General features: G+C 56.6%; 2 protein-coding genes across 2 annotated transcripts in view; both read right to left on the bottom strand.

The window, feature by feature from the left end:
* Mapk8ip1 (mitogen-activated protein kinase 8 interacting protein 1) overlaps positions 1-12297 on the bottom strand; it is a 17874-nt gene extending 5577 nt beyond the window's left edge. Inside the window, exons 1-3 of the mRNA XM_048788215.1 lie at positions 12137-12297; positions 1962-2067; positions 714-951 (exon numbers count right to left, since the gene is read on the bottom strand). Coding sequence (XP_048644172.1) covers positions 714-951; positions 1962-2067; positions 12137-12237 — 445 coding nt within the window. The 5' untranslated portion in view covers positions 12238-12297. The remainder of the gene's footprint in view (positions 1-713; positions 952-1961; positions 2068-12136) is intronic.
* A 1861-nt stretch (positions 12298-14158) lies between these two features.
* Cry2 (cryptochrome circadian regulator 2) overlaps positions 14159-27854 on the bottom strand; it is a 33500-nt gene continuing 19804 nt past the window's right edge. The window contains exons 7-12 of the mRNA XM_015477815.2: positions 26978-27289; positions 26593-26744; positions 26272-26474; positions 25849-25941; positions 24530-24671; positions 14159-16259 (exon numbers count right to left, since the gene is read on the bottom strand). Coding sequence (XP_015333301.2) covers positions 24532-24671; positions 25849-25941; positions 26272-26474; positions 26593-26744; positions 26978-27289 — 900 coding nt within the window. The 3' untranslated portion in view covers positions 14159-16259; positions 24530-24531. The remainder of the gene's footprint in view (positions 16260-24529; positions 24672-25848; positions 25942-26271; positions 26475-26592; positions 26745-26977; positions 27290-27854) is intronic.

The raw sequence follows: 27854 nt of genomic DNA, 5'->3' as shown, positions 1-27854 counted from the left end.
GAATCCATTTCGCGGGCGCGAGGGGGGATCCGAGGGAGAACGTCGGGTGCTGGGCAGAGAGGGCCGCTCCCGCCAGCCGCCTGCGAGGAAGCGCAGGCGTCCTCCTCCCACTCCAGTGGGCGCCTTGGTCCGCACCTCTCCGCTCTCCACGGGCCACCCCCTTCCGACTCCAGGCACCCTCCCGTTCCCTTGGCAACGGCCGGTGACCTCACCCGGGTTGTAAGCCGAGCCCAGAGTGAAATCACCACTGTTGCCATGGGAACTCAGGGGTCGCCAAGTAGTTCCGGGCCCGCCAGGAATTGGTCGTGGAGCGGGGGAGTCAGTATTTGAAGAGGGTCGTGAGGAAACTGGGAAAGCTGAGCCTTCCTCTGGGAGAGGAAGACTGCGGGAGGGCCGCAGTGCGACTGGGGAACCCGCCGCTACCCGAAAAGGGACGCGGGGGCGGGGCACGCAGGCGGCACCTGGAACTCGCGAGATGGCATCCCCCGCCCTACGTCATCTCTCCCAGGCCCAGGGGCCCAGGCCCCTCCAACCCTGCCTTGATGGCCCCCCATGCTTGTCCCAGCTCAGCTCCTCACTTCCTGGCACCTTGGACAGAGCCCCTGACCCTTCCATTCCTCACTACCACGCCCCCGCTTCCCAGAGAGGTGAGGACCCTGCAGTGTGAAAGCCCCCAGAGCCTGTCTAAGGCCCATGGGGGTATACACCCTAGCTAGTGCTGCCTCGGGGCCCTGCTTGTGCACGTTGTGGGAGGGGAGGGGATGGTGTCAGAATCCAGAACAGGTGTAGAAGCCATGCCAGAGCCCTGGGACCACTCCCCGCGTCCAGAGTGCTTGGCTCCTGCCTCCTTCCCCTTCTGGCCTGGCCAGAGGGTGGAGAGTTGGGGTATGGAAACTGGAACGTTATCTTCAGCCCTTGGTTTCCTCTTGCCTGGCAGAGCTTACAGAAGCTCTGGGGGTAGCAGGAAGTTAACAGAGATTCAGTCACCCCCTCCCTAGCTCACACTGCAATTCTCCCAACACCACGTCTGCTACCCACTCTCCTGGGGCAGAGAAGTGCTTTAAAACCTAGCCCTGGCTGAACGTGGTGGCACACGCCTGTAATCCCCGTGGCTTGGGAGGCTGAGGCAGGAGGATAGTGGGTTCAAAGCCAGCCTCAGCAATTAGCAAGACCCTAAGCAACTCGGCACGACCCTGTCTCTCAATAAAATATAAAAAAGGACTGGGGAATATTAGGTGCCCCTGGGTTCAATCCCGGTTACCAAAAAATAAAATGAAATAAAACCTAGCCCTGTACTCTGCCTTTCACTTCCTGGCTAGCTGCCCCATCTTTCTGTTCTGAAAAGACATAGTGGGGATGCCCATCTGATCAGGCTGAGAACCTGGCAGCATTGAGCTCTTTAGGGAGAAGAGAGAGCCATTTCTCTATGGCAAAGCCAAGGGACTCAGTAGCAGCAGTGCTGGACCAGCCCTTCAGTGGGGACAGAGAAGGCCCAGGAGGCGCGTGGTGTGGCGGGTCTGGTGCAGTGGTGGCCGGCAGCCATGGGAGCTGGCCAGCAGTGCCTTGGCTGTTTTGTCCTCTCCCAGAGCACTGCAGATTCCACAGGACTCCACCCTGTGCTGCCGCAGGCCCTCTGCCAGGGCCACTCCTCAAAGGGCCTTCCCTTAACTCTGGCCCTCAGGCCACTGCCCTAGATCTCAAGACCTCCTGCCCTGTCTTCCTGAGGGCACCCGAAGAAGCTACTGTCTGCCTCAGCCCTGGCAAATAAATGAATACAGTAATTTTTTTTGAAAATTCTGATTGACCACCCAAGACGTGCCAAGCATTAGCTGATATTCCTGCTGCTTCTCTCCAAGGCTGCCGTGCAGACCTGAAAGCACCTTCACAGCTATGGGGGTGCCCTCGTTCCCGTCCCTACCCATCCTGCTACCCCATTTGGGCTCCCGGGAGCTGGCCCTTACCCGTAACGACAGGGTATCTTTGCACTGCAGGCTGATGCCACACTCATCAGTGATCTCTGAAAGGTCTTCATCCTCAAACTCCTCCAGGCTGATGTCATGGGTGAGCCTGGTGGGGACAAGCCAGAGTTACAACTCAGGAAACTGCTAAGTCTACTGGCCTCTCCCTATTACCTTGTCCAAGGGGCAGCCTCTGGAAGGTTACATACAGCCCCCCAAGGATGGCAGTGGGTCCATCTGCACCTGTCTAGTGGGTAGGCAGGGAAAGAATGTGGGGCTCAAGCTGAAAGGCAGTCTCCTAGGGTGGCACAGGAGGAAGGGGCTCGGGATTACCCCAACCTGGCTGGGAGCTGCCCATCCTGTTGCCAACCAGGAGACAGTGCCTAGAAGGCCCAGCTGGTCAGAACTTGGCCTCCCAGGTCAAGGCAGGTGCCAAGGCCAGTTCACCCAAGGAGAATGCAGAGTCAAGAAGAGACTCCAAGAGATGCCTGGAGTAGGGGCCCTGTGCAGGTCACAGGAACAAGATGCCAGGAGCTGCCAGAGAGCACAATAGCCTTAGAGGAGCGCTCCATGTCCCCAGCCCAGGAAGATGCACGCCTGTGAGCCCGAGGAATGGGTGGAGGAAATCTGGTGTCAACACGGGTACATTGAGCCCATTCCAGGAGAAACTATGTCCTCGTGCTGCCCTCTCCAACCTGGGCATCTTCTTGCCCACTACCAGGACCCTGCGCGTGGAGTCGAGAAAGGCCTGGGGCTGGGACTGGAGGTGCTGTAAGCTCAGGAGACAAACCAGAAAGAGCCCTGGGCACAGGAACACCAACCAGCCCCAGGACATCCCAAGACAGCTCTGTGCACCCCTTCAGAGGGCAGGGCTGGGTCAGGCACCGCAGCACCTGCCTGGCCCCCCACTGCCCCCCTCGCCCTGGCACTCTGCCTGGTCTGGGTGAGTGGAACATCTGGGAAGTTTGGAGGGAATGTCTGATCCTTTCCCCAAAGAAGACCAGGGGACTGAGGCATGGAGCAAGGGAACTCACTGCTCCAAGGTCACCCAGGAGGGGGGTGGCCCAGTGCCCAAGGGACCGTAGGAGGTCTACACTCTGCCTCTTACCTCAGTCGCACCAAACAGGGACCCTGAGCTCAAAGGAGCTGCCCCCAAGTCCCTCCCCAGTCCCCTCCCGGCCCCCATCCCCTACCAGCGCTCCCACTGATCCTCCAGCCAGCTGTCATTGTCTGGGCTCGAGTCCATCTTCAGCACCAGCTGCATGGAGAGCCCTGCCCAGCCGGGGGGCTGCGGGGCCCCAGGGCTGCCCTCTCATGCCCAGAAGGGTGGGGGGGCCAGGGCTCAAGGCAGGGCTGGGGCCTGCAGCCTCCACCGCCTGGGCCTGCCTTCCTGCGTCCCGGCCGCTGCAGAAGCCCGGGGAGCTCATTAAAAATAGATGACGGAGGGAGGCAGCAGCTGCCCACCGGCCCCAGCCCCAGCTCTGCCCAGCCCAGCCCTCCGCCAGCGGCAGCTTCCTCCCAAGGCCAAGACAGACGCTGCTGCCCGATGTCACCGCCTCCCCCACGGATCAGGTTACTGCAATCAATGCCACAGGCTCCACCTGCCCTTCCAATGCCCCTGTTGGGGGCTGGGGTGACCCCCCTCCCTGGCCCAGGCTGATAAGCAGATGGCAGAAATCTAGGATGTTTCCCCCCAAAGCCGGCCTCTGATCTGTGTTAAAGGGCCAGCACCATTTTTTGGGTGCCAGGTAGAAGATGGGGGAGCTTCCAAAACTCCTCAAGAGTAGATCCCCTGTCCTCACAGTCACATGCTCAGTCCCCCACACCTCCTCAGGGAGCTTCAGGGACCCAGGGCAAGGTCAGAGGGTGTGACTGGGTGGCATCTGAGTCCCTCCCTCCCCAGGCAGGGCTCAAAAGTTCAGGACCCAGGAAGGGAGGGTCTAGATCCAGAACCAAGGGCGGGCCAGTGTTTGGACCCCCTGGAGCAGGGCGGGAAGAGCAGCTGCGTGGTCATGAACTTCCTGGGTGGCACTGCACAGGGGACTCTGACAAGGGAGCGATGCTCCTTGAGGCCTCCTTCATGGCAGCCCAGGGGGAGTGGGTCCCCAGCCGTGGCAGGTGGGCAGTGAGCTGGGGAAGGGGCCTTGCCCGGAGCCAGGGACAAGAACCTGGTGGCCAGCATTCAGTGCCCCCCAGAAAGTCACTAGGAAAGCCAAAGGCGCAAGAGGAGCCCCTGGGACTCAACACCTGGAAGCTGCAGGAACCTTAGGTGCCCACCTGGAGGTGCCCTCAGAAGCCCCTTCTCGGCCAGGCCCTGCACACAGCTGTCTCCTCACTGCCATGCCCTGGTGCAGGCTGGCCTCTGCCCTCCCAGGCCCCCCCACACTGGCCTGCATGCCCCAGGCTCCCTACCCCTTACTGCCCTGCGCCACATGCCACTCTTAGGCAAAACTGATGAGACCCTGTCATCCCTGCTGTCCCCAAATGCTCCAAGGCTCTTAGCTAGGGCTGCACCCCATGCTGGGCATTTGAGGCCCCAGCTCTGTGGGTAATCACCTGTTTACTGATCTGTGTCCCCAAGAGTGGACACCAGGCCTCCCCAGTGCCTAACGCAGGGCTTGGATGGAGCACATGGCAGGTGGAACCGGGCATGCCAGAGGAGTGCTCAGGGAAGCCCCCTCCTGCAGGAAGCCCTCCTGGCCCTCCCACGAGGCTGGTGTCACCATCTACCTGGATGTAAGGCAGGATGACAGAGCAGACAGGACCAGGCCTCCATCAGAGACACTGCACCCCATGTCACACTGCTCCAGAGAGACGGCCCTCCCACTCTGCGTCCACAGGTGATCAATACACGTCCCCTCCCTCCCAGCTCCGTCCAGCCTGGATGCTACTGGCGGGCAGAGCTGGTGAGGCTGCCTTCACACACCGGTATTCAGGACCTGCTGGCCAGATGTTTGAGAGGGTGACCTCAGCGTCCACCCCTCCTCTCTAACCAAAGCAGTCAGAGAAGGCGGCGGGGCCTGGCTTGGCCAGGATGGGAGGTGACCTGGACATGTCTATGTTCCAGCAGCCCCTGAGGTGCCCACTCCCCTGGACGGCACCGGAGGCAGGGCCGGGCCTGATGTGCCTCACAGATGGGAACTGTGCTGGCCTGGGAATGCTGGGAGGGGCGCGGGCTGCGAGTCAGGGGGCCTGCCTGATCCCGGCTCCACTGGGCAGGGGTGATATCCCCACCCTCTTCCTGAACTCAGCCCAGGAACCCACTCCCCAGAGGCAGCCCCTACGTGGGGTCACAAGGTGCCTGCCCTGTTCGGGTGCTGTGGTGCCTTATTTTGGGTGCTCCTCCGGGGCAGGGCGGACAGCGGAACATCCTGCATCAGACCTGGAAGCAGGCGGCCCCAGGGCGCAGCCTGACTGACCCACCAGCTGCTGCCGTGCTGGCCCCCACCTCCACAACGCCATGCCTCCCTGAGTCCTTGTCGCCACCCTGGGAGGGGCTTTGTTCACCCATTTTACAGAGGAGACCCTCCAGGCCCAGGGGTGGCCACTGTGGCGGGGAGAAGCTGGAGAGGCAGGGAGGGCAGGAGAGGGCGGAGCCTTCCTGATTCTGCCTGATCCACCTTCTGGGAGAGCTGAGGCTGGGCTCCAGGAGGCCACCCCAAGCTAAGCTGCAGCACGGGACCCTCCTTCACAGGTAGGCAGCCCTCCCCTCCGGGCCCGGGGACTTGGGCAGCCTCCCACGGGATCAGCCTCTGTGGACCAACCCGACCTGTGCTGCTTGCCAGTGGGGACGGAAGTCAGCCACCCTAGTGTCTGGTGTCACAAGCTGGTCTCTGGGTGCCTCTCTGGCCTCTGGGCCTACCTTCCAAGCCAAGGCCCCTCCTGCTGCGCTAACCTCACCTCCCACCAGGTGCCCCGGCCCTTCCGCTGACACCTGGCTTGCTGTCCTGGCCATGCTGTGGCCCCAGACCCTGAGCTGGCGCAATGACGGTCATGTCCTGATGTTGCTGTCATGGCCTTTCCCCTTGCCCTGTGAGGTCACCTTCCCCTGCTGTCCCCGTTCCCAGCAGCAGTCCCGGCCCTTTCTAATTCACCTCTCAACCCGGGGCAGGCTGAGTGGAGGGTGGGGCTTTGGCTGAGCCCGGCAGATGGAGCCAGGTGGCTGGCTGTCCAGAAGCCACTGGCCAGGTGCTGTGGTGAGACAAGGTTGCCAGCTGGTGACCCTGGGTCCTGTGAGCCTCTCGTGACTGAACACACTGGGTGGGGGCCCGGCTGTCCCTGCAGCCCTCTGAGTGCTGAGCACAGGGTTGGCTCCCGGGGGTCCTCAGGATGCGGGGCTGTTGCACAGCTCTCAGAGGCTCCCCACTGCCCTCTGGCCTCCCTCCAGGCCACTGTCCACCAGGACCTGGGTGACGGGCCACTTGCAAAGGGGACTCTGACCTTTAAGATGCAAGTCTGATCCTGCCACTCCCCCCTACCCAGGCCCCCCAAAGACTCCCTGGGCCAAGGAAAGGGGCAGACATTCTCGCCTGTGCCTGAGGCCAGGGCCTCCCTTCACCTGCAACCTGCCTGGTCCTCCTCCTCCCCCACACTCTGTGCCACCCTCCTGCACCCTCTCTGGCTTCTCTGACCCATGCACCTTGCTGTTGGTGCCTCTGGTCCCTCTTGCTGGTAATTCTGGAGTGGCAAATTTTTCCTTTGAGTCATGTGACCTAGTGGCCTCCCCCCGACACACACCCCAGAAGCAGTTAGACCAGAGGGCAGGATCTGTCTCTCTCAGGATACCTGAGCGTTCTTGGGCTGGGGCTGGGGCTCAGCGGAAGCACACTCGCCTGGTGTGTGAGGCACCGGTTCGATTCTCAGCACCGCATATCAATAAATAATTAAAAAAATAAAAGTCCATCAACAACAACTCAGAAAAAATAAATATATTAAAAAAAAAAGCTGGATCTTTCTCCAAGTTGGTCCCTACCTGGACTCAACTTCCTGTGTCCTGCCCACACCTGGGGGCCTGGGGCCGGCTGGGGGCCCTGGGGCTGGCTGGGGGCCCTGGGTCAGCCCTGGCTGAAACGGTGGGGTGGGGCGAGGCGAGCCAGGCCCAGCCTCAGCCTCAGGACCGGTCTCCTCCGCACCCCGCTGGGGATGGACACTGGGGTCAGGCTGGAATGCCCTCCTGACCAAGCCACACTGTCACCCTATGAAAACAGCATCCAACCCAAGGGATGAGTTCCTAGGGACAGCACCACTCGGGTCACAACTGTGTGATGTGTCGGACACCTTGGTGCAGACAGGTGGCAGAACTCTGGGACGTGGTGAGTACAGCTGAGGACCCTGCGCCAGGTGCCCCGGCCCCCGGGGGTGACAGTCCCATCGGGAGTGGGCCCTGCAGAGCTGCGTGTCCACATGGAAACAAAGAGAACGAAGAAAAGGCAGAAGAGGGGCTCTGACCTCCCGGGATGACGGTCACACAGAGGAGGTGACAAACAAGGGGTAGCTGCGCCCTGTGGGGATCTGGGGACCTTTCCTCCTGGGCCCTCCTGGGTGAGCCTCCAGCGCTGCTCACACCACCCAGCGCTCCCGGGCACCTGCGGGTCCCAGAGCTGCGTCCGTCCCGAGGGCCGCCCATTCTCTGCTGGAGGATCCCACCTGCTCCAGCCCCGGATGGGCCCTCGGGGACACCAGTACCTGCCTGTGCAGGAGGTGCTGGCGCTGAAGCTGCACGGCAGCAGGACCCTCCAGCGACAAGGCCAGGCCCGTGGACATCCCTGCAGACCGCGGCAGAGTGAGCTGGCCCTGGGGACGAGGGGCCTCTAGAATGCGGAGCCCTCGCCTGGGGATGGCAGTGGTCACCCATTTGTGGCAGCCACTGGGCCCAAGCAAGAACTGAGCCGTGGCCATTCCCAGGAGTCCAGAGACAACTGAAGGCTCGGACTTCAGAGCGCGGGGCTGAGCCCGGGGCAAGGCGCCCTTCCCCAGAGAGCCCCGGCTCTCAGAGCTGCAGCGCCATTGCCCTCCACCCCCCAGAGCAAGGGGGCTGCCCAGCGGGTGCCATCCTGGGCCTGTTCTTTCCCCCTGCCCAGTCTCCCTGGGTGGAGAGGTTGTCCCTCCCCACCCAGGGAGAGAGGTGACAAGAGAGGTGACAGAGACCATCTCTACATGGGACACTCCCAGCCCAATCCTCCCTGAAGCTCCAGACCCAAAACCACTGGTTGCCTGACTCCTCTGACTGGGTCCCCAGTGACCACCGCTCTGGGATTCAGCAAGTGGCCATGTGCTCTGACCCCCCTGGCCACCGGCCCTCTCATCTCCCACCAGACATCTCGCCCCAGGAGCCCAGCACCATACTGGTCGATGGCTCCTGTCTCCCCTCCATCCCCACAGCAGATCCTTCCTGGAGGGGCTCAAATCTGACCCTGAAGTCACTCTTGCATCCTGTCCCCATCCCCCCTCACCTCAGGATGGCTAGTCTCCCAGCGGGTCGTCTGCTGACCCTTCCTCACCCCATTGCGTGTGGGTGAAGAGGCCGCATCCTAACATGGCCTCCAAGCTCCTGCTCCATTCTGCTCTGCCTACTGCAGGGCGGGCCATCGCCTGGCCTCCTCCTCTTGGGGGTCTCTGCCCACCCAGCAGGCCGGCCTGCCCAGGTCACTGCCACACGCAGCCAGCCTGCCTCCCCTCTCTCCCGTGGCCCGCACATGGCCAGACCCACCTCGGGCCTCCGCTCACTGCCTCCCTCCCTGCTGAGCCTGGCCAAGAGCCAGCAACTGTCCATGCAAGAAGGAGTGCTACTGTGTCACCCGGAAGAGACATGTCAGGTGGCCCCTGCGCCTGGCTGGCCTGGCGGCTCGTCCCTGAGCTGGTGTGGCAGGACAGCCGGGAACCCCCAGGGAGCCTGGGGTGGGCTCCATCCAGCTTTGCCACCCACACCCGGGGGTCCGGGGGTCCTCCCCTTTCCTGTTGTTGCTGCCTTGCTATTTGCAGTGCCAGGGGTTCAAACCCGGGGTGGCGCTCTCCCCTCCCAGCTGCACCCCAGACCATTTTATTTCTTATTCCAAGACAAGGGTTTACTAAGCTGCCCAGGCTGGCCTCCAACTTGAGATTCTCCTGCCTCAGCCTCCCAAGTTGCTGGGCCTGCAGGCCTGCGCCTCTTCCTGTGTGCGAGCGTGGCTGGTTGGGGGAGCTGAACTCTTTCTTCCTTCTCCCTCTCGTTCTTTCTTTGGCTGGGGTCAGAAGCTAGGCGAGTGCTCTACCACTGAGCCACATCCCCAGCCCTGGCAGCTGACTTAAGGTCCCTCATCCAGGACTCCCTTCCACACACCCAGGCCTCGCTGCACACTCTGCTTGCCACAAACACCCTTTGTCCCGTGTCCCGAGAGTCCTCCCACACAGATGGCTGTGCTCTCCCCCTCCAGCCCACTCACCCGGCACCAATGTACCCATTGTATATGTTTCTAAATTCTCTTGTAGAGTTTCTACCCTGAACATGTATCACTTGAGTAATAAACTTCCTCTTATTATTTTGTAAGTTACACAAGTAACCTATAGACACACTGTAAAAGTAAGCCAAATAAAATGGAAGTATGTAAAAGAAGGAGTGAAAATCCTCACCCCACTCCATACCCAATGGTAGCCACTAGTCATAAAACAAAATCAGCACACATTTATTTAAACCAACAGAATTATGTAATCAAGAAACAACTCACCTATTTATTTAAACCAACTATCAACAAACAGATGCCCGTCCTCCCAGCCCGGCCACGCGCTCCCTCTCCATGGAAGCTTCTCTAATATCTCAGGCTCACCCTTTTGGGGGTGGCTTTGAAATCAGACTGTCTGGGTTCGAATTTCAGCTCTGCTCGCTTATCTAACCTCTCTGTGTCTTAACTGCTTCATCTGAAAAGCAGACACAATGACAAGGTTCCGTCTGTATGGCTGTGGGGCAGTAAAGGCTCTTGCCACAGAGAGCCCTTAGGATGGTGCCTGGGCCACTCAAGTGCTCCCCTGTGCCAGCACTTAGCACTGTTGTCTCTGTTCTCTCGAGGAGAAGAGCCCCAATTTCACCCTTAATTAAATAATAAACAGCCAAGGCATTATTGAGCACCTACTCTGCACTGAGCCATGGGGACATGCTCACATGGCTTTGAAACACTCAACATGTGCAGTCTCATCTGAGTCTTAGGACCACTCTGAGCAAGGGCCAAAAGCAGATACCTTGAGGAAGGAATGAAAGCTCAGAGAGGTTAAGTGCACAGTTTAGGGGCACTCAGCTAAAAAGGATAGGGCAGGATTCAAACCCAGGCCTGTTGAATCCACAACCCAACCCAAGAACCCCAAGAGAGCACAAGCCACCTAGGGTGGAATGGAGCTGGGCCAGGTGCTGTAAGAGGCGGGACAAGAGAAGGGCAGTGAGGGCTGTAGGAGCAGGTGGGGCAGCCCACGTGGGGCCTGAGGCACTGACCTTCATTATTCCCACCAGCTGGCCCTGTCTCCACAGCCAGGCCGAGGTGTCCCAGAGGGCTTGCCCACGCCTCAGCCTTTTGGCCTACTGCTCGCCTCATCCCACCTGGCTCAGAGCTGGCCACACTCCCTAGGCGGTGTCCCCCTGCTCAGCCCACTTCACTGAAGCCTGTGGCTGCTTGCCAGGGGGAGGTGAGAGCAGGTGGGGAGGCACAGCTGCCCTCGGGGCCAGGGCAGGGCCTGGGGAGTAGTGGACTGAGCACATGCAGACCTAGGCTCCTGTCTGGACCCAGCCTCTGACTTCCTTGGGTGCCCCGGGCAAGCCTCCCAGCTTCCTCGATCTCCTCCACCCACGTCTACGAGACCTGCCACAGGGAAGCCATGCACAGATGCCTGCTAGCGTGGAGGGCTGATGGATCCCTGCTGGACAGTGGCTTGATGTGCAACCTCCCCTGTCCAGGCAGGAATCAATATTAATTAGCCCACTTAACAGATGGGACCCAGAGAGGACAAAGCCCTGCCTGGTGGCAGCAGGATTTGAACCCAGGGACCCACAGCTCCCTTCTCTTCCACAGCACGGGCCTTCCAGGGAGGCTGGAGTCTGAGGCTCTCTCCTTGGCACCTCCCTCTGGCCCCCTCCCTCTGGTCCTGCTGGCTGGGCTCAAGGACTCTGGGGAGCTTTCCCAGCCTGATGATGCCATTAGACATCTCCAGAGGACCCTGCCCACCTGAGGACCTGGGAGTCGGTGACCCCATGGTCAAAGGGGCTGGCGCCAGAACCCAGCTGGGGCCTGGCTGGGGCAGGAGCCCCAGGAGAGGGGAAGGCGCCAGGCCCTGCCATAGGGCAACAATGGGTGCCTCGGCTTTCTTCTAGTTTCTGGAGCGGCGACATCCTCCACTTCCTCCTTCACAAGGTGGGAGGGGGGCATCAGAATTATGAGGGAGGGACATCAGTCCTTTTCCCAACGTCACCCTTTTCCTCTCTGAACTCCCAGTGGCCCAACACCAGATTGGGGGTGAGGTGGAAGGGGAGCTCCCTCCGGGCAGGTCCTGGGTACTTACCCAGCAGGACCCCCCACACTCACACCATTCTTGGTACTCCTGGGAAGAGTCCCCTACCCACAGCGGGTCTAGGATCCCCTGGCTCAGACTGCGCTTCTGCACCTGCCTTGAGACACACCTGACAGGTAGATGGGCGCTGTCCAAATCCACAGAGGATCCTGGCAGGATCCAGTCTGGCAGTTAGGCCACCTGGCCAGGCAAGTCTGGGGGAAGGGCCCATGACTTCCTTCTCCCCGCATCAAGGTTGTCGATTACCCCTTGAAACTGGGACCCGGGGGCCACCCCAGCCGGCTCCCATCTGCAGTCAGTAACGTTCGGACTCGGCAGGGCGAAGCCCGGGCTGCCTGGCGGCCTCCGCTGGGATCTCAGTCCAACCCGGACCCAGCCGCAGCGCCCAGTCGGGGAGGAGGAGCCCCCTCCTCCAACTCCAGCCCAGAGCCTACCACCCCAGGACGTGGAATGGCGGGGCCAGCTGCACCAGGAATCTGCGGCGGCCGCCCACTGGACTGGAGGCCGAGGGGCTGGGGAAGGGTCCTGCGGGGGGACCCCTCCGCTCGCCGCCCCCCAGCTCCGGGATCCGGAGGCGCTGGGGGCGGGGAGGGCAGCCAGCAGATCAGCCGCGGCCGAAGGGCGGGACGCGCGCGGCCGGGGACTCTCACCTGAAATTGGGAGGCGACGCGATGTGCAGCCCCAGGAACGGGGAGGCGGCGGGCGGGGACGCGGCCCCCCCGCCCAGGCCGCCGCTCTCTCGCTCCGCCATTCCCGGGCGCAGCCCTGGCCATCCGGGCGGAGCGCGGCGCGGGGAGGCGGCGGCGGCGGCGNCTCTCCGAGGTGCTGAAGCCGCGGCCGCTGCTTCGCCCCGCCTCGCCCCGCCCCGCCCCGCCCACACTCTACCTGAGGCGGACCCTCCTCAGAGCCCCCGGTCGCCCGTGTGGGCTTTGCCCCAAGGGGTGGACCTAGAGCCCGGGTACCAGGAAACTAAAGGGCGGACCCTGGTGCCCAAGTGCATCTTTGGCCCTCCAACAGCAGAGACAAAGGCGGGAGGGAATGTGAGGGTCGCAGAAGGCGGAGAAAGCATGGGGCCTGCTGGTGGACTCCAAGAGCAGACAGGTCTGGAGCCCTGGGGTGCGAATTCACAGCCTGGCTCCCAAGTGGATAGGCGATAGGGCCCTGCATTGGCGACTTCACACCCCTGGGGCTTGGTTTTCTCATCTGTGAAATGGGGACAATAATGATCCCTCTCATTGGCTGTTGTGAAGACGAGGCATAATAGAAACGTGTTATCACTGGGAACTGGGAACAGCCTGTTTCCTGAACTGGGCCCCAGGCGTCACCTCATTCTTGTCCTACTTTGAGAGGACCGTGCAAGGATTCTCCCTAGAGGATGCAGCCTAAAAGTTGACCCAAACAGCTACCAGTGTTGGCCTGTGCCCTCCTCTTAGCTTCTCAGCCTCTCAGAGCCTCTTCCTTCTCAGTACCTCGGTTGCATTTCTTGCACCCAGACACCTCAGAACTTCTTTCTCACATTTTAAGACCTGGAACCTTCATCTCGTCCCCACTGTTACTTCTTGGGATACCTCTGGTGGTTGTTCTCTCCACCTTACCAGGTGTAGCTTTGGTTTCTTCCTAATCTCTCATCAGAGGCCAAGCGTGGGCCTTCAGGGCTCTGTGCTCGGGATTAGGTTCTCTTACAGAGCGGGGATTGCCAGGGCCAGGGTCCCAGCGTTCGTGGGTCCTAAGGTCTCTAGCCTGTTTATTGGCCATTGCAGACAACTGCAGAGACGCTGATCTCCCCCAGCCTGGTACAAAGGGGCAGGGCATACTTTCATGGCTTGTGGGGTCCTATTTGCAAATAGGATCTTGACTGTCAGCTGATGATGCTGGCTCCTATTCCTTCCACGTAGTGCCCAGCAAGGAGCTGGAGGCACCCTCCCTGCAGTAAGGGACCCCTGCTCCAGCCCCAAGAAGCTCCAGCACCTGGAGCTCACCCTGGCTGCCTCCTCTCTTCCTGCCACTGAGGCCTGGAAAGATGGTCACTTCACTTTCCTGCTACTTTGTACTTTGGCTCAGGCCCCTCACACTAGCCATCTGCTGCCATGTCTTTTCCTCCCAGGAAATCACTGTGGCTAACAAGAGTGTGTGCTCAGGAGGTGTGTGCAAAGAGGAATCTCCCTCCTCCAGAACCTTTTACTCAAGAACAAAGGTATCTTAGTTCCCAGGACCAAGCCACAGCCACATGGGGAGCTGGGAGAAGGGAGCGAAGGCCAGCAAGAGCCTCAGAGCAGAGTGTAGAATGGGGTCAAGTTTTTCCCTTCTCCCTCTGTGCAGTGTGTGGTTCCCCATGGCACTCCTCGGCCAGATGGCATGAGACGCAGCCAGCATCCAGGGCCGGGGCTGGGCTGCGGCCCACCTCCAGCACGCCATCTGAGCATGCCCCTCACTGCACGGCTGTTGCTGAGCCACTGCACAGAGGTGAAGGGTGGACTGGGGGGTGGGGCCCATGGGCCATTGCGGGGGAGCACTCAGGAACCTCGTCCTAAGCCCTGAGTGCTCTGCACAGCTCCTAGCAAGCTCCAGTGGGACCTCCCTGGGAGCCATGGTGGTGCTGCCTAAGCCTCACTCAGATCCAGCAGCACCAACCTCCACTCCCAGGCCTCCCCCAAGATGGACCACGGCACGGCTTTACTGACAGGATCAGACATTTATAAAACAAGTGAACATTCACAAACTGCAGGAGAAACACACCTTCCCAGCAACAGGAAACCTCTGTAAAGTGCACTCTTCCTGTGACCACCTCTTCCCCACGCTGGCCCTGAGACAGGGTTTAGGGCTTCACTCTGTGGCCATCCTCACGGCCACCTGGGTAAGGAGGAGATGAGAAGCCACCATGGAGCTCCAGGCCCCTGAGAGGCTGTCCTGGAGTGGGCCAGCATGCCAGGACTGGCGGAGGAGTAGGGGACGTGGTCTTGACAAGTGTGGCACCTTAGGGAAGAGCCATAGCAAACAGGCAGGAACGGGAACCGTCCCGACGGGTGAAGTGCGGCTAGGTAACTACTGAACGCGCCCTTCGCCTTGGACCTTCTGCTTTCGGACCACCCTCCAAGCCCGCTCTCTCCTGGCAGTGGGCCGCAGCTCTTTCCTCCTGGCTGGGGCTGAGGGAACAGGAAGCTCTGAAAACACCGTCACCTGTGCTGTTTCCCCCATGTGATGACAGGACATTTTAGTGAGGGTGACACGCATACAACAGTTGGACTCTAAAGGCAGCTCTCTGGCTGAGAAAACCTGAGGACATCTCAGGAAGAAGCCTGTCAGTCAGTGTGCTGGACAGCTCTAGGAGACAGGAACCTGGCCCAGGGACAGAGGACAGTCAGGACCAGGGCCAAGGGAGCTAACAACATTGAGGCTACGAAAGGTCACAGGGGAGGTAGAAGAAAGGGCCCAGAGGCCAGCTTAATGTTTCACATGAAAACAAAAATCCTAACAGGAACTAGCCTTTCAGCTTTGTGCACACGCGCGCACACACACACCACACTTTGTGGCTCAAGTGCAGGCCACGGGGTGGAAGGAAGACTTGCTCTAGGTGACCACACAGTCCTGCTTTCCATTGCTTGCCTCAACACAGGCCTTGGTGGTGGGCAGAGGGGTGGGAGCCGGCGCTCCTGGAATGTGAGGCTCGCTCGGCTTCTCTGGTCAAACCTCCCCTGCTGCTTCTGGATGGTATGCTGGATGTGAGCTCTACTTGTACTTCTGCCAGCTGCCTGGCAGTGCCCACCTCTCAGTCCCTTGTCTTTAGAGCCCAGCTAGTGGGACAGCTGGCCAGTTCAGAGCAGGCCCTGGAAACCTAAGAACCATGACCAGCCAAATTCCCTGGCTGGCGTCCGCTGTCCTCCCTGGAGCACGTGGTGCCTTCGAGTGTGGCCAGAGGAGCCCAGGAGCCTTAAGCCACCTGGACCTGGTCTCCTGCTGAGGGACTGATTCTGACCCTGGCCCCTGCACAGCTCTTGGTAGAGGCTGAGGCTGGCTCTCATCTTCTGGGGAAGGAACAGTGAGAAATGGGACTCTAGCCCTGACCTTGGCTCCTAAGTCCTGAAAAGGCAGATATGCGTCTGGAGCTGCCATCTCCACGCTGGACGCACCACGTCAGCCAGGCGCACTCCCATACAATGGTGGGAACTTTCCAGATCTGTCTACAACTTGTGCTCAGTTCTGGGTACCCAGAAAATTTTAGAATAAGAAACCAGGCCAGGGCTAAATCTGCACAGCACCCGTCAGCTTCAGCCCGCCCAGTCACCAGCCTCAGAGTTGAGAACCCAGCAGGACTCTGGCTGCCAAGAATCCCATGCTTTGGACAAGTGCCAACTATGCGGACCCCCTGCCCCTCAGTCCGATGTGAGGAGGGAGTGGGTGTGGGGAGGCAGTTGCCAGAGTTCTAGCTGGGGTCCTACCACTGTGTTCTACTGGACAAGGCAGGGTACATGCCAGGACGGGTCTTGGTGGGGGTCAAGGCTATGGACACCTTGGGCCTCATGTCTGGAGACCAGGAAGCTGCCTGTGCTCGTGGTGAGGGGAGTTCCAGGGCCTCCCAGCCCAGGCGGCATTCGGGATCTCGAGTGGAAACAGATGCATGCACACGCAGACGGCACACCACTCCTTCCTCAGCACACACGCACACACACGTCCCCTCTGTCTCCCACGGTGACCGGCTTCTCTGTAGGTTGCACTCTGTGGCCGTGGTGGCTGCTTGGGCACCCGGGCTTTGCTCAGGGAGCAGAGGCTCGGCAGCTGGAAGAGAAAAACAAGTGCAAAAGGGCAGTCAGTCAGGAGGCTGCTCAGCTGCTTAGCCACACAAGCTCCTCTGGGGACACTGATGGGGAAGAGACCAAAGAGTGAGCTGCATGGGCCATAGTACCTGGGGACAGGTTGTTGCTAGGAAGCAATGGGGGCAACTAAATACTCTCCCTCTGAAGTACAAGTATAGGACAAGTTCTTGCCTGCAGATGTCCACCCGGGGCTGAGGGCAACAGAGGACAAGGCTATGCAACTCCTTGGAAGCCTGAACTGATAGTAGTTCAGCTATGACAAGGCACGGCAGCTGGTGCCAGAGACAGAGAATCAGAAAACGCTGGCTCAAAAAGAAGCCACTGGGAGGCTGGGGTTGTGGCTCAGTGGTCAAGTGCTTGCCTAGCGTATGTGAGGCACTGGGTTCAATTCTCAGCACCACATAAAAAAAAAATAAAGATATCGTGTCCATCTACACCAAAAAAAAAAAAAAAAAAAAAAGCCACTGGGACCAGCAAAGATAAACATATAAACATATATATATATTTTTTTTTTTGGGGGGGGTCGGGCAATACTGGGGACTGAACCCAAGGTGCTTTACCACCCTTAAGCTACATCCCCAGCCATTTTTCTTTTCTTTTTTTTTCCTTTTTTTGAAACAGGGTCTCACTAAGTTGTGCAGGCTGGCCTTGAACTGTGATCCTCCTGTCTCCTAAATTGCTGGGACTACAGGTGTGTGCCACCTTGCCCAGCTGGGACCAGAAATTCTGAAGAGTAAGGCAAGGGCTTGATTTAGAATCTGCAGGTGAAAAATTTTCCACGTATAGATGAAGGAACCCTGGCACAGGGCTGGAAGGTGGCGGGGGCAGGAAGGGACAGGAGACACAGCATGACTCATTTTAAAGATTTATAACATCCCAAATCTGGGGCAGAGAAAAGAAAGGGCCTCATCTCTGATAACAGAGAACAGGGTACGCCCAGCATGTCAGCTGCTGTTTAATAGGTTTAGTGTGTCTGAGAATCTACAGAGACAAGTAGCGTTGGTTGCGGAGAGCTTCCCAGGCGAAGCGCTGCAGAGGCGGCCGCTACTCAGCAGCCCGCCCAGCCTCCTGCGAGTCAGGCGCCACACACTTGTGCCAAGACTGAGCTGCACGCCCCCGCTTATATGCTGAAGTTGTAACCCCCAGTACCTCACAATATGATTTTATTTGAAGACAGTCTTTTCTCTTTTTTTTAATATTTATTTTCTAGTTGTAGTTGGATGCAATACCTTTATTTTATTTATTTTTATGTGGTGCTGAGGATGGAACCCAGGGCCTTGCACAGGCGAGGCGGGCGCTCTACTGCTGAGCCCCAGCCCCAGCCCAGAGTCTTTTCATTTTTATTTTATTTTTTGGTATTGGGGATCAAACTCAGGGTGCTCAACTACTAATCTATATCTGCAGCCCTTTTGTTTTTTATTTTGAGACAGGGTCTCACTAACTTGTGATCCTCTTGCCTCAGTCTACAAAATTGCTGGGATGAACAGGCAGGTGGCACCAGGCCCAATGCAGACAGGGTCTTTAAGAGGCAATTAAGTCAAAAGGAGGAGACTCGGATGACCCCTAATTTTAATATGCCTGGTGTCCTTATAGGACGAGAAAATGGAGACCTGGACAGTATAGAGGGAAACCACGTGAAATCACAGGCTGAAGGTAATCTACAAGCCAAAGAGAGACACCATGATCTTGAACTTCAAGCCTCCAGAACTCTAAGAGGATACGTTTCTGTGGTTGGGGCCACCTGGTCCCTGGTGCCATGTTATGGCAGCCCTTCCAGAGTCATACAACTTGCCACCCCATGAACTCTAAAGATGCTGCCTTTATTTATTTATTTATTTCCAGGGCTGAGGACCAAACTCAGGGCCTTGTGTGTGCTAGGCAAGTGCTCTGCACTGAGCTACAACCCCAGCCCCTCTTGCTTTTATTTTTATAGATGAGAAAACTGAAACCAGAGAGGATAAGTAACTTGCCCAAGAAAAGATCATTCATAAATGACAGAGCCAAGGCAGGAATCACAGGTTATTCTGATTCCAAAACCTTTATGTTTTAACAGTAAGTCATTTCTATGTTATTGAATTACTTATTAAGACTTGTAGAGAATGATAACAAGAAATTCAAACGGTAGCATGAAGATTAACATCCAAACAGCATAAATTGAGGTTAAGATGTTTTCAGAAAAGGGAAACTGCTCTTAAAAGTCAGATGTTGGAGATACGAATCCTCACTCAGCCCGCCAGCACATGGAATCCTTTTAGGGCCACACGCTGAAGCTGAAGCAGATCTGATCTGGATGGTGGTGATCCATCTAGAAGCCGGCAGATGAAGAGCACAGCAGAGTGGGTCATTTTTAAAATGTGTGTTATTCCAACACTTCTTCCTGTTAGGCTTGTACTGTAATAGCCATACTTTCCCATCACAAAGTAGTAAATTTGTTCCTAAGGTGTTTGTATGATTTACTGAAACATGCTGATCGGAGTGTACATTCTAGACTCCAGGTCTCTGCCCTGCCGTTCAGCCAAAGCCATGAGTATTCTTCTGAACCAGAATAAATTCATGATTGGAGAACACCCCACAGTGGGCCCTCCATGCCCAACACACCCACTTCTGTTTGTTCTCCCCCTTCAGGGCTGGGGAAGATGAGGGCTTGAAAATTCCATAGGCGGGAGGTACTCTGGGGTCCTGGACCCTTCAGGAGCCTAACAATAGGCTTAAGGGGCAGTCGATGAGGATCCTGGAGTTAAGGGCACATTTTAAAAATTACTTTTTAAGGTGCCATGTGCTGTTTTGATCCCTGTGAACACTGTGCATGACTTCCACCAGGCTTAATACAGCCATCTGCTCAAACATGCCTCACTCCTTCACGGACAAACACTCCAGCTCCTCTCTCCCAGCTGTGCGGAGTGCACAGTGCATACTGTCGCCTACAGTCGCCAGCAGTGCCCCTGCACAGAGACATCTCCCCTTGCCCTGTGACCCAGCCCCAGGACACCATGGCAGCCTCTCCTCGCACCTCCCCACCTGGTCACCTCCAGAATACTCTCAACTTCCATGAGATCAATCTTAAAAGAAAAAAAGGAAACAAAATCCCAGCTCTGAGATCATTCGCACCGTCTTGCTGACCTGGCTTCTATCACTTCACACAAATATCTCCAGTTCCATCCTTGTTGTCACAGATGACAGGACTTTGGTCCTTTTCCTTTTTCTTTTTTGATACTGGGATTGAACCTGAAGTGCTTAACCACCAAGCCACATCTCCAGCCCCCTTTTTATTTTTGAGACAGGGTTTTGCCAAGTTGCTTAGGGTCTTGCTAAGTTGCTGAGGTTGGCCTTAAACTTGCAATCCTCCTGCCCCAGCCTCCAGAGTTGCAGGGCTTACAGGCATGTGCCACCATGCTCAGCTGGATTTCATTCTCTTTTGTGGCTGAATAGTACTCCAGCATGCATGTGTGCCATATTCATACGCTTTGGTGCACATGAACCTGTGCAGTGTTCTGGGGAGAGGCTCCATCCTCCATCAGAATCTCCAAAGGCAGGGGATTCACAAAGGGTTTAGGAGCCAGTTTTACCTTAGAGGAATGGGGTGAGATGCAGTGATAACACAGAACACTTAGTTTGGAGCAGTTCGTGAAGGGCAGTGCCAGTGGGTGGACCTCAGATAAGCCCCAGTCACCCAGGCCCTCTACAGCGGGTTTACAGCCACTGTCACAGGATACCAGCTTACTCTTGTCTACCAAGTGAGGCAAAGGTCTCTTCAACAGGTTCCTCTAGCCGCTCACTTAGCAGAGGACCGTGACTTTGTTTTTAAGCTAGGACACACGTCGGCAGAAAGGAGCTGAGGAGACCAAATGAGGCCCCCCTGGTGTCAGCGGCGACAGGGCTGTGGGAGATTGGGTCTGCAGCCTTAACAAGTCCCCATGTTCCCTTCTCCACACTGTGTGGGGGAAGCACAGTGCCCAAGAGCAAAGACAGGCAGAGGGTTGCTCCCTAGCCCCCAAGTCAGGACCAGGGAAGTAAAGAGATGGGGTGGCCGGAGCAGACACACGCTGCTGCTCTCAGCTCAGTCTCCACTCATCAACCACACCTGTACCCTTCCAGCACCGCACAAGTCATATTGAACAGACAAGGGACACCTGTCAGTCAGCGACTACATTTTAAGTGCCAGGGAAAGTGCTAGGGACACTGAGGTCCCTCTCATTTTCAGGAACTGAAAAGTGAGACAATATGAGTGAAGTCACACAGTCAGTGAGTAGCAGGACTGGCTGGCATGTGGCCGCGGGCTTGAGTCAGAGCCCTCAACACTTACGGAAGCCACGCTGCCTCCACGTCCACGTTTCCAGACCACCAGTGCCTGTCCCACGCGAGGGGGAGGACACAACGAAACAAGTGTCAAGACGACAGCAAGGACTTGCGAGTACTCAGGTTTTACTCAACCAAGCCCAGGGGCTGACCTCGCAGGCCAGGGAGGGCAGGAGGGTTCCATGGCCGTGAACCCTCTGTACGCAGAGGGCACGATTCCAACACAGGGGCAGCGAACATGTGAGACACTCTCCGCAGGGTAGGTCAGCTGGGGCAGTGAGAGGAGTCCAGGCACAACGGGAGCTGACAGACTGCCGGGCGGTGGCTGTGAACTGAACTAAAGGTAGCGCGTCCGCTGGTGTGGATCTGAAGCAGGTGTGGAATCCCGGGCGGCAGACCTGTTTTTCCACAGTATCAGTTTAAAATTGTAAAGTCCATCCTGTGCGCCGTCACTCCACAACCACAAAGCTACATAGTGCAGGGTGACGAGCCCCTGAAAGGTTCAGGATGAAGCCCTCAGCTTGCTAAAGAATGACTGGTGACACCTTAAACCTGAAGCACCTCAGAAAGTTCCGGATCCAGCCCAAAGTCACACAACCAAAAGCAGCACAGCAAGTGGGGAGGAAGGGCAAGATACTGCATGAACTTGAGCCCCAGAGCCTCCGTCTGTGGCCGATTCAGGACAGGGTGCTAGCTCTGACTGAACTAACAGGAGCACAATCAAAGCCACCCTGAGAAGCACGTGCAGATGATCCTGCGATTTCATCTGCACGGTGCACTTGACTTATGCAAAGCCTGTGCATGGATGACTTTTCATCCCCCCCATGTATACACAGTGAGCAGGGCAGCTGATGGGAGGCCTCCCTGCCACTCCACAGATGATGATGCTACCCCTGTGCAGGCCCAGGCTCTGCAGAGACAGGTGCATCTTCTCTCAGGGGGTCCTGGAGGGAGGTCTGCTCTTGTTGACATCCTCTTGGCTCTAACTCCTACCTTCCCTGGCCTCACTTGCCCAGTGAGTCACCAATTACGAACACGGTGAGCCTCAAGAAGCAGCCCCTGAAACCCCAGGAGGCTGACACACGATGTCCTGGACTCAGGGCAAGAGGTGGGGCTTACTCTGCACCTGTGATGCCATCACTTGACTGCCTCTCACCCACCTACTTCTCTGCAGGGCCCAATCTAGTGGGCTGTCTCCCCAAAATGCCAGTTAAATCATCCCTGTTCCACAGGCTTCCTCACTCCTAGAGAGTCCCCCAAGGGACCCATATGCCAGACCTCATGGCCCTTTAGGATTAGACCCAACTATGACCTTAAGTTCCTCTAAAGGCAATAACCTAATAATATACATCATAACAAGAATGACCATTTGCTGTGGGCTAAGAGCCGGCCCTGGGCTAAGCATTCTGTATATGTATCTGTTCTTCCCAGCTAAGCTGGATTCTGCTCAGGGTATCATAGGTCTGGTCCAGACAGTGGGTCATGACTGGTCTAAGACAATGGTTCTCAAAGTGCAGTCCCTAGAACAACAACCCTCAGATCACAAAACTGCAATCTTTCCTGTGTCCCAACCTTTACTTTCTATTTTCTTCTCCAACTTCAATTTTTCTTCATAGCACTTACAATCTTTCTCTGTCCTTCTACTGTCTGTCTTCTCCCACTAATACGCACCCCGGGGAGGGCCTGTCAGTCGGGTTCTCTGCCACACCTCCACTGCCTAGAACGTGTCTTATGAGTGGGAATACATGGACATTGTTAACTGGATAAATGAGAACGACTATCCCTGCCGTCCTTCTGTCTCCTGCCATGAAGAGGTACCAATGGCTGCAGCTGGAGCAGCCATCTGGGGACCCCTAAGCAATGGTCAATAGAATCTCTGACTCTGCCATTGTGGTGCCACCAAACACAAACTAGCAAGACCCATCTCTGGACTTTTCATTAGGTGAGAAGAATATACCCTAGTTGTTTGTACCAGAGATTGAACCAAGGGGTGCTTAACCACTGAGCCACATCCCCAGCTCTATGTTATTTTTTATAATTTAGAGCCAGGGTCTCACTAAGTTGCTGAGGCTGGCTTTGAACTCCCAATCCTCTTGCTTTTGCCTCCCAAATTGCTGGGATTATAGGAGTAAGCCACTGTGCCTGGTTACCCCTAGTTGATGTAGCCACTTGACTGTGTTTTGTACATGTGGACGCAAGTACAGGTCTTACATCCCTCACTAAGATGCTTGAGATCAGAAATATTTTGGATTTTCAGAGGGTTTTTTTTTCCAGAATATTTGCATAGACTTTACTGACTGAGCATCACTAATCTGAGAATCTGAAATCTAAAATGCTCTAAAATTCAAAACTTTTGACCATTATGTTGGTGCTCAAACAGTTTTAGATTAAAAAAAACCCAAAAACTTAGATTTCAGAGCATTTTGGATCTTAGAATCTGGGGTTCGGGATTCTAATGGGTCTCAGCCCCATACATTCCTAACTGACACACATACCAGGAGCACTCTCACACTGAGCTACACCCCAGCCCTTCCTATTTCTTATTTTGAGACAGGGTCTTGCTAAGTTGCCCAGGCTGGGCTTGAACCTGCCGTCCTGCTGCCTCAGTCTTTGGAGTAGCTGGGATCCCAGGCAGGTGCCACCTCACCTTGCTTATTTATACTCCTTTTCTAAGCACTGCTGAGATGCCATGGATGGACACCATACCACATTTTTATGCCTCTCCTTCCTCATACATCTGCTGGCAACAATGCCACGCTGAGTTGGATGCCACCAGTTTACTGAGCAGCCATACCCCAGACATTAGACTTCTGTTCTTTGACCTTGCCTGAAAATCAGAGCATGGGCCTGGAAAGTTCCAGACTTACAATAGGGACAGGATTCTGCTGGTAGGCAGTCCCAAGAATAAGACAGCACAATCTGCCTATTAGCGGTGACTACATTAAACAGCCCGGGAAAGGTAGAGGGTACAAGCATCAAATGCCACTGTCTCACTGAGCACACAGACCTACACATTCACACTAGATGGCCCCTGTGTGTCCCCAAGGTGAGAGGGATGTGGAAAAAAGAACCAAACAGCCCCACTGAGGAAATATCCCTCCAATCTACTGATGCAGTCATGGCATCTAACGAACAGCGACTCAGAGGATGGTGATTTGTATTTATTTCCCTGAGAAAAGCATAAAAGGCTCTTCCTGCTTTGGGAAGGAAGAGAGTTTTTTTTTTTTTTTTTTTTTAATGACATTCAAGAAGCTTCCAGAAAAGATGAGCGCTGACTGACAAGTGCAGACAGAGCTGAAGCCACTGGGAGGAAGGTGAGAAGGGAGGAGTGGCGGTGACTGGAGAGGCTGGTCCCTTGTCCTCAGGTGGGGCTAGGCTGGGTGGTGCTGCCCTGCCCTCTCCTGTCTTCTGGAGGCCAGTGCTGCCCTCCGCTGGCCTGCCTTCAGAACACAGCCTGCTGGGACGGGGGCTGGGGAGCCTCCCCAACACTCCCAGGGCCACTTCACTGCTTCACATCTGGCTCTGTGTTCTTCTTGTTGGACTTGACTCATTTTTTTTTTTTTAATACCTTTACTTATTTTTATGTGGTGCTGAGGATCGAACCCAGTGCCTCACACACAAGCGCTCTACCACTGAGCCACATCAACTCACTTTTAACATGTAGAAAGCATCAAAAAGACCCCCAAACCAATCAACCAATAGGCCTTCCCTTCTCTTTAGCTGGCAAACAAAGCAAATGGCTTCAACTTTTAAATTTCCTTTTCAATTTTAGAAGGTATGAAAGTCAGTGTGGAGGGACTGCAAGCTGAAATCTCACACACCCCGCAGTCCCCTGCCAGACTGCACCTCACTGCTTCACCTCCAGCCGACAGACAGGGTTTTTCCAACCAAGCCCCACCTCTCTCCCAAGGATGACTCCAGGCTGCTGTCACTCACTCTCAGGCGTCCTTGCTTGGCAGCTCTGGGGTGGGCAACTCTGCCACCCTTGCCCGTTTGCTGAGTTCTTCGCCAGGTGGCTCCTCAGCTGCTTCCAGCTTGCGTTTGGGGGATGCTGGGCCACTGGGTAGTGGTCTGGGGCCTGTGGGGAAGCATGTTAAAGGGTCACAGAGACGACCTACAGCCAAGATGACCCTGGCCTATGCAGCAGCAGCTCTTTGGCCACAGGGAGCCCGCCACGAACTGCTCCTCAGACCTTCTCTTCAGCAGTGACCTTGCCTGGAGATTTCTGAGAACACGGCCAGGGCTGCTGGCAGCAGAGCCAGCTTCCTGCCCCCAAATCCCATGGGTCCCAGGCTAAAGATGGATTTGGCCTGTCTAATGTCCCTGTTCTGAAGGTAAGGCACTACCCCTGTCACCCTGGGTCTCCCAGAACAGAGATGAGCAGGACTCCAACCCACGGTGCGGCCTGGCTGGGCAGACTGGACAAACCCCTGGAGATCTGTCAGCTCCACATCACTACCTTTGACCCGAAGCCCAAGGTTCAGGATGCAGCACGCTCTCTTTCTCACTGTCACCTCTAGTCTGCACACCTGTCACCTCCTGTCTGCACGCCTGTCGGCACCTCCTTCCTAACTTCGATGTACTCCTGCCTGTCCCACACTCTCTGCTCCCATGCAGCAGCCAGCAGAGCTTTTAAAACTTTGGTGGGGGCTGGGGTGTGGCTCAGTGGCACAGCACGTGGCCAGAATGCATGAGGCCCTGGATTCAATCCCCAGCTCCCCGCTCCCCCCAAAAAATACCTTAAAAAGTGGAACCATGCCTCACCCTGTTGCTCCCCTGAGAGTGACATGGAGCCTCTAGATCCTGCTACACCTTGTCCCCAGCTCATTCTAGCTCCTCATGCATGACACACTACCACTCTGGCCTTCTCCTGTTCCTTGAGTGGGCTTGATTCCTGTTTCTGGGCCTTTTCTTGCTATTCCCTTTGCCTAGAATGTTCTTTTCCCCAGTTTTTGGAAAAGCTGACTTCTGCTCATCACATAGTAATCAACCACTGCTCAGAAATGTGTTCCCTGACTGCTCCCAGCAAAGGGACCCAAGGAACCCTTTGCTCCCCAGCCCTCTCCATCAGCCACTCAGTTGGACTTTCCTCAAAAGCCCTTGTTACCTGAAAGGATTTTACTTGGTTCCCTTACTACCTGTCTGCCCAGGGGGAATATGAGCTCCCCCAGGCAAGGACTCATTTTGGCTTCAGCCCTGAAGACTGAAATGGTAGCACAGGCGACAGGAGGCCACAAGCCAGCTCTGCTACTCACCTGTGCTGCTGATGCTACCAGCCTGGCTGGAGCCAGGCTCTGCCACAGGGTGGCTAAGGTCTTCCACACAGGAAGGGACAGATGCCAGTAGACCTAGGGGAGAGGCAGCGACGTAATCAGAATGCAGCCCTGTGAAGTATAGAAGTTCAGGGCAAGAGAAACGAGGGGTGGGGAGGGCAGGACTGTGTCGCCAAGGCTCCATGGCTTCCCACTGCCTCACTACTACCCAGGGAGGCCTGATCCAGCCCAGCCTGTACAGACCTGTGCCCCAGGAAGTCAGGTCAGCTCCACAGCCTGAAAGACCGCACTCGCACTCCCTTGGCAAGCACCGGAAGTCCCCCTCTATGGGTCTCAGGGCCTACAGTGCCGTCCTTCCCTCAGCTAGGAAATGGTGGAGGCGGGGAGGATGGGAGTGCTCCTTACAGAGTCCCCGGTAGCGCGAGAGCTGCTGGTAGATCTGCTTCATTCTCTCGATGTTGAGCCGGCTGGTCTCTGCATGGTTGACGATGGGCCGTGGGTAGTCCACGCCAATGATGCACTTGGCTGCCTTCTGAATGGACTCTGGGGCGTTCCAGGGCTCATAGATGTATCGAGAAGGGAAGCCTTTCAATTTGGGAAGGTACCGCCTGGAACATACAGCAGATGACCTGTCAGCACACCTAGGCCTTCCTCCAGAGGGCCACGGGCATCCCATCCCAGAAGGAAGCCACAATGGCCAGATCAGAGCCTGGTCTGCAGCCTCACCTGATGTAGTCTCCACTCGGGTCAGTGCGGCGGCCAAAGCCCACAGGGCAATAGCAGTGGAAGAACTGTTGGAAGAATGCACTGCAGGAGAGCCACATCCAGCTGCCCGCGTTTACACTGAAGTCTGCATCCAGGAGCAGCTCGTCAAACACCTAGGTGAGGTGGGGAGACAATCAGCTTCCTTTGGCACCTACTGCCAGTGTCCTCCCCAAGTCACCACAGTGTCCCAAGGAGCCAAAGCCTTTCTGCTGAGGGCAGGCCATGGAGGATTGAGGGGATCTTCTGGTCCCAGAGATCCCACACCATCCCGCAGCCCAGAAAGGGGCTGCCCTTTGTTGGGCCTGATCAGAGGGTATGGGCCGGCTTCTGCTGAGAGGGCACTCACCCGGACCCCGCTCTCCCAGCTGACCCAGAGGTCCCCGCGGGTGAGGAAGCAGGCCACAGCGTGCCGGGCCAGATGGTGGATCCAGCCCTCCTGCCTCAGTTGGGTCATGATGGCGTCAATCCAGGGGAAGCCTGTCTTGCCCTCGGCCCACTTGGCCAGGGCCTCGGGGTTGCGGTCCCAGGGGATCTGGATGCAGATGGGGTTCCCCTCCATGCGATCAAACCTGGGGTTGTTGGTGGCTGCCGTGTAGAAGAACTCTCGCCATAGGAGTTGCCCAAACAGGGAGAGGGGAGGTGTGCTGTTCTTCTTAACCTGAGGGGCAGGGTGCCACATGAATATACCTTGCCCAGATTTTAGCTTTGGTCACTGGGTCTCTCTCACAAAGGAACCTATAGACCCCCAAATTTGGTGACTCCAAATCCCCTGGACATGCAGAGGGCCTATCCCCTAGAAGTGACCCAGTGTGCCTACGGAGTCCACACCCAGCCCCACTTGCTGGCCCACTGCTCTGAGCAAAGGCTGGGTGCAGCTCGTGGCACAGGGCTTGCCTGGCATGCACCAGGCCCTGGGCTTGATCCTTGCACACCAAAAAACAAACAAACAAACAACAATAAAAAGACACTGAAGAGAGCTGGCAGGGAGAGGGACACTGCTGCAGGAATTCAACTACCAAGACTTAGCCACGATCCTTGTCCTCAGAGTGCCCGGTTTGGCTCCACTTTCTGAAAGGTTGAAGGTTTTTTTTTTTTTTTTTTTGTATCAGCACGCATAAAAGCTCAGTCTAGATTTTGGTTCTATAAGCTATATGACGGCCTAGGTCTGAGGTCATGAGGGAATTAGGGAATTCGACCTCCTCGCAAATAGATTTTCCGACAAT

The sequence above is a fragment of the Marmota marmota genome, unplaced genomic scaffold (genome assembly GCF_001458135.2).
Source record: "Marmota marmota marmota unplaced genomic scaffold, marMar, whole genome shotgun sequence".
Taxonomy (NCBI): domain Eukaryota; kingdom Metazoa; phylum Chordata; class Mammalia; order Rodentia; family Sciuridae; genus Marmota; species Marmota marmota.
The sequence above is the reverse complement of the archived record's forward strand: the minus strand, read 5'-3'. Positions and strand labels throughout refer to the sequence as shown.